This window comes from Helicoverpa zea, chromosome 13 (genome assembly GCF_022581195.2).
Source record: "Helicoverpa zea isolate HzStark_Cry1AcR chromosome 13, ilHelZeax1.1, whole genome shotgun sequence".
NCBI classification, from domain to species: Eukaryota; Metazoa; Arthropoda; class Insecta; order Lepidoptera; family Noctuidae; genus Helicoverpa; species Helicoverpa zea.
This window is the reverse complement of record NC_061464.1, coordinates 5,687,536-5,693,101: the sequence shown is the minus strand read 5'-3', so window position 1 is coordinate 5,693,101 and position 5,566 is coordinate 5,687,536. Positions and strand designations below refer to the sequence as shown.

General features: G+C 36.5%; 1 protein-coding gene and 1 long non-coding RNA gene across 3 annotated transcripts; both read left to right on the top strand.

Annotated features, from left to right (window-relative positions):
* The first annotated feature begins 2,197 nt into the window (after positions 1–2,197).
* On the top strand, positions 2,198–4,244 carry LOC124635855 (THAP domain-containing protein 5-like). The gene is made up of 3 exons (XM_047171804.1): positions 2,198–2,276; positions 2,637–2,814; positions 3,522–4,244. Exons 1-3 carry the CDS (start codon positions 2,200–2,202, stop codon positions 3,705–3,707), a joined length of 441 nt encoding a protein of 146 aa, XP_047027760.1. The 5' UTR covers positions 2,198–2,199; the 3' UTR covers positions 3,708–4,244.
* A 19-nt stretch (positions 4,245–4,263) lies between these two features.
* Positions 4,264–5,566, top strand: LOC124635856. Of its 2 annotated transcripts, XR_006985073.1 has the most exons (3): positions 4,264–4,645; positions 4,865–5,087; positions 5,493–5,566. It is a non-coding gene; the product is annotated as an uncharacterized LOC124635856 (long non-coding RNA). The 2 variants fall into 2 exon arrangements; XR_006985072.1 differs by lacking the exon at positions 5,493–5,566 and having other exon boundaries at positions 4,865–5,210.

The window sequence follows — 5,566 nt, the reverse complement described above, 5'->3', positions numbered from 1 at the left end:
AAATAATGATATAGCGAGTCAAAAGCAAAACAGAGGTTTCGCTCCGCGCTCCAAGCGAACCGTCGACGCCCGGCGCGCAACAGACGCGCACGATCCGCTTCAAACCGGCGCGCGGCGGGTGCTGCGTCCCCGCCGCCCGCCAGTCCAAAAGTCCAATTAGTCCGCGACCCGCTCCGTCAGCGATAACACGCGCGCCGATCCTCTAAGTCGTGTCTCTAGCTAGTGTTTCTAAGTTTTAGTTTTGTTTTGTTCATCCATTGTTGTTTACAAACACTATATTTTACTTCATTATACGTCTTTATACACCTATCCACAGTTTCATTAATTAGTTCGCGTACCCCGAGCTATAATTATAATAATATTAGTATATTTTGTATTTATTAAAATCTTTTATTTTTATTTTAGGTTCCAAAGCAAAGGATGCGTGGAGATCATTGAGAGATGGATATATTCGACATAAAAAAAAAATAAAAGGGCAAACTGGTTCAAGCAAGAAATATTCAAATTACACATGGAGTTCCCAGATGTCAATTTTGGACAGCACGCTCGAGTTAAGACCAACAAGCACTAACATAACACCACCGCAACCAGGTTTCGATGCGTCACTGTCACCATCATCTTTACCCAGACAATCATCGCCAGTAGGGAGACAGTCATCGCCTGTACTAATGCCCTCACCGCCTTCCCCGCAACCTGGACCATCGCGGCTGTATCCTGAACCTGAAATTGATGACTATTCACAATCTCTATTAGAAACACTTGATTTACCTTCAACACAGCCGCAGCAGCCGCCAACAACTAGTTTACAGCCATCGCCGTCGCCAGCGTCACGTACAACGAAAAAAAAGACTAACAGCCGTAACTCGGCAGACAACGCCGGTAGGGTCCTTGATTATCTTAAAAATAAAAAGAAAAGAGAATGGGATGACGCTGACCACTTATTCATGAGCTATGCCAAATCTTTTAAAAAATTATCAGTGCGCAATCAAGGTAAAATAAAAATAGAATTAGCAAAATTGTTTGCTAATGCTGAATTGGACGAATTTGAAAATAAGAGTTCAACGAATGGAGGAACTAGCCAGCAACCATCGTCGCTAATGTACCTTTCACCGGCGGCATATTCTGTAACGTCTGATGGTTCTACTGAAACCATTTTAATAACAGGAGAGCATTTACAACAACCTGTGTTGATAGCGGAAGAAAGTTCTCTTGAACCACCTCAAGAAGATGACGTCTTTCTAGCCATAGATTTAACGAAATGATTTTAATGAAAAAGTAAAAGTTACCTTAAAAAAATTGCTAGTCTTTCTCTTGTTGCAACCGCCTTTCTGTAGTTGGTATCCAGTTTAAATATATGTGGTTTCACTAAATCATGCAATTCTTCAAAAGAACTTCTTGACATATGGAAATACAAGTAAAAGCGATCCTCATACGATTCGAGTTCACGGCAAAGGTTATGATATTCACTATGTGTTTCCCTTCTTTCATTTATATCATGGACCCATTTTCGCACCCATTTGCACACGCAGAAGTATTCTGGCATAATAGTAGTAGTATTGCGTCTTCCTCGTCAGATGAACTACTAGGTCCATATACCCAATCTTCGTCAGACATCGTGCACAATAAACGTCGAAAACAGCAAAATAAAATATGGCTGCTGCAGCAGGGCACGCAATGCTCTTGCGTTGCGCGTTCTCAGCTCGATAGCGTAGACGTATGCGTAACCCGGTGTAACATCGGGTTACGCCGTAACTACGCGCGTGACTACGACGTGGTTACGTCGTAGTTACGCATACGCATCCGGTCTGCTCGAGCCTTTAGAGTAACGTTTTTTACGGTTACGTCATCATTTGTCTGTATAATTTACGTGTCTTTGGCCTTTTACTTAAAAGAATTTCTTTGACGTTAGAGAAATGTCAATAGGTTGTTAATCTGTTCATTAGTGACATACAGTAAACAATAAAAAACTTCATTTAAATAAATACCACGCTATCATTCATCTTGTTTGTAAATCACTTTATACTGTTTTTTTACGAACGGTTTACCATGACTGACAACTTCGTGAAAGCCAATGATATTATAAATAAAAAGAGGTAGATATCGCACTGGCACGCAAAAATTGTTGCGAACGAATTCAGACAATTGTCGTAATTTGTTTTAGTCGGCTTATAGCAGCGAGCGAAACAACGCGTGTCAAAAATGCCAAGTTGTGTGTTACGAAAGTGTAAAAACTATGGTTCCAAGAAAAATAAGAGTGTAGGAGTTTCATACCATACGTAAGTATACTAAAATAATGTCATTTATATATTTTCACGATTTATTTCTCATTTACTAAATACATTTCGAATTTTTAATATGGCGGTTCGATAAGGACAGCGAATATGATGACAACTGCAACGCGACAAGGACAAATAGCCATGTGTCATAGATTAATCAACCAGAAGCGAAACCGTAGGCAGAATACACAGCGTTCGTTGACCGCTTGAGTTAGTTTGTTAGCGTCTTTCTAATAATAATATTAAGATGATATAGAATTCAATTAGTAATAGCGGGTTAGTCAATATTATTTTATTACTCGATTAGAAAGTATGTACCTTAGATAAAACATTTTTTGTAATGTTTTTGTTATCTTGCAGATTTCCTACTGATGATTATATAAAACATAGCATAGTTCAGGCGGAAAGAAGTGAATTTAACTGGATACCTACAAAAAGTAGTACAATTTGTTCTGAACATTTTAAAAATGAAGATAAATATACTACTTCTAAAGGCTACACGCGTTTGAAAAAAACTGCAGTACCTGTGATGGCCCCGGTAAAGTTTAATTTTATAAATACAGTCGACTCTCGTTAATTCGAAACTCGAGGGACTCTTAAAATATTACGAATTATCGAGTTTTTGAAATATTAAATGGTTCGAAATTTGTGAGAGAAAATAAATAAAACTTCGAATTGTTAAGTGTTGATCAATTATTATTTGTTAACTGCTATTTTATAACAATGACAAAAGTTTAAAGACACATTTGTGTGCATACATGTATTCATAATGTGAATAAATTAATCTTTCGAAACAGCTCCGTCACACTGCTTCAAAACAGATTGCTGCTACTCAGACTGCTCTCTGACTCTGACTTACCTACAATCTTTCCGCCTCTTTCTCTCTGCAACTTTGAATTCTCGAGTGTTGGACGACTAAGAATTCGAATTAACGCGTCGTTTTGTTATATAGCAATGCTTTTTTCGTTCGAATTACCAAGTGCATAAAAATGTATTGATTTAGTTCGAAATATAAAGAGATTTTGTAGGGAACTCGTGATAACTTTGAATTAACGAGAGGTTCGAAATATCGCAGGTTTGAATTAACAAGAGTCGACTGTATTATGATAGTTGAAAATTTTCACAACAAGAAAAGAATGATCGTAACTTATGTAATTCCGTGATCCGTGCATTCAATCTTGCTCAATTAATTACAAATATAATTTGTAATTACCATATCAATTAAGAGAATTTATTCTATTTCAGGACAATGATGATGTTCCACAATTTCGCTCACCTACCAGTCTGGACCATGTTGATATATCCGACATGGATTCAGTGTTCGACACCTCCAGAAAAGCAAAGCTAAGGACGCGAGTTCGTAAATTAGTTGTTGAAAAAAAATGTTACAGAAAAAAAATAATGCTCTTAAAATCCAAAACAGCAGATTAAAAACAAAATAACAAGCATGAAAAACATTTTAAAGGCTTTGAAAAAAAAAATTATCTCACGGAACAGCAATTTTCGGATCTTAACCTAAAAGCAGAACCATTAAACTTATTTAACAGAATATTGCAAATAAAAAAGTCTAAGAAAAGTTTTAGGAAGAAATACCCAGCAGCGCTTCGCAAAGAACAATGTTCATTTTTGACCTGACAATGTATAGAAATGAAATAAATATTAAAATGTAGCTTATTGTTTTGTGTATTGATTACGCTTATCACAATATTAGAAGAAACGCAGGAAAAAAAGTTTTTTAACATTTAATCACGTAACATTTTTTCTATGGCATAACGTATTAACATATTTTGAACGCATCCAAATCATCCTTCTTTAAAACGTTCCATTTTACACTTTGCTGCTTGACTTTATTTAACTGTGTTTCTGAGTTTTATGGTTATTTCACGATTAATTTGATCAGTAAGTATTTATTTATTAGTCATGGGATAAAATACATTATTTAATAAATAACACAATAATTAAATTAAATTAATTATGCAGTGTTTTATTTAGTGGCCGCAAGTGAAATGGATTTTTTGACATTTGATTGACAGTTGACAGTTCTGTGATTTGCATCGGCGCAGTCCTTCGTTGTTGCGCTTGCGTTTCGTTGTGTACTGTGCTATTTCGTGTGTGTTTCTTCTTATTACGACCCTATTTACCACCCCTTGACGCCGATATCTTCCTCATCTGACGACCTTTGCTTACCATACCTGACACCGTTATAAATCCGCCCTGTTGACAATTGGTTGACAATGCCGCCATCAGCAAGTCGACGTATACTTTGCATAAACTGCAATGTCTGTATAAATACGTTCCGACGTTATCTCGTTCAAGAGCTGAACACAAGGGTTATTTCGTTACTTAGCGAGTGGATATCACCAGTAATTGTAAGTATTTTATGCTTATTATTTTTAATCTAAAAATATATGAGAATCACACAAAGCTCCTATACAATGTGTGACATAAGATAAGAAACTGTTCGAAAAAGTTTTGAACTGGTGTATATTGTTAATGTGGAACTATTTCATCAATATAACCCTGCTGGTATTAAGCTATTTGTTTATAATTGTATTGGAAAGAAGTTTATATTGAGTATCCTATTTCAGATTACTGAGGACGATTACATTTGTGAACCTTGTAATGAACTCCTCATGAGGAGCATAAACCAGCAATTAACAACAAGCTGTGATGGTGCTCAGGCTTCTGGGTCATCTCAACTTGGACGTTGACAAGTGTGCAGTATTTGTGGACGGTCTACTTATTGACAATCCTTCAGAAGAGCAAAGACAGATTAATGCTGTTATACAAACAAGAATTGCGCCACGTCAGGTACCTATTTATGTTTCTATATTGTTTATTATCATATTTCTTCTTGATAAAAATGATCATAACTGTCAGTGATTGACCTGTGCTGTAATAGTTATAACCACAAATAAAAAATAATGTACATAATAATACTTTATCATGAAAATAATAGGTATTATTGTTTTTTGATCCTGAATGTAGTGACAGAGTACAAGGGGAGTAGGATATCTTCATAGAAACGCGCCGCGCGCGGCTTGTATGTGTGCACCATAGTATTTACGCGTCGCGTACGCACACTTTTATAGGGAATATCAGTGCGGGCCGTGCTAGCCACGGCCCGCACTGATATTCCCTATACTCTGGTAGTGACATGTCTTTTTATATTAATACATAAAATACCTGATATTAATTCAATGTTTTTTTTCATAGATATCATCATCTGATAGAATATGCCATGCATGCTGGATGAGTTGCAAGCGTGCTGCCATACGTATTGAGCATCC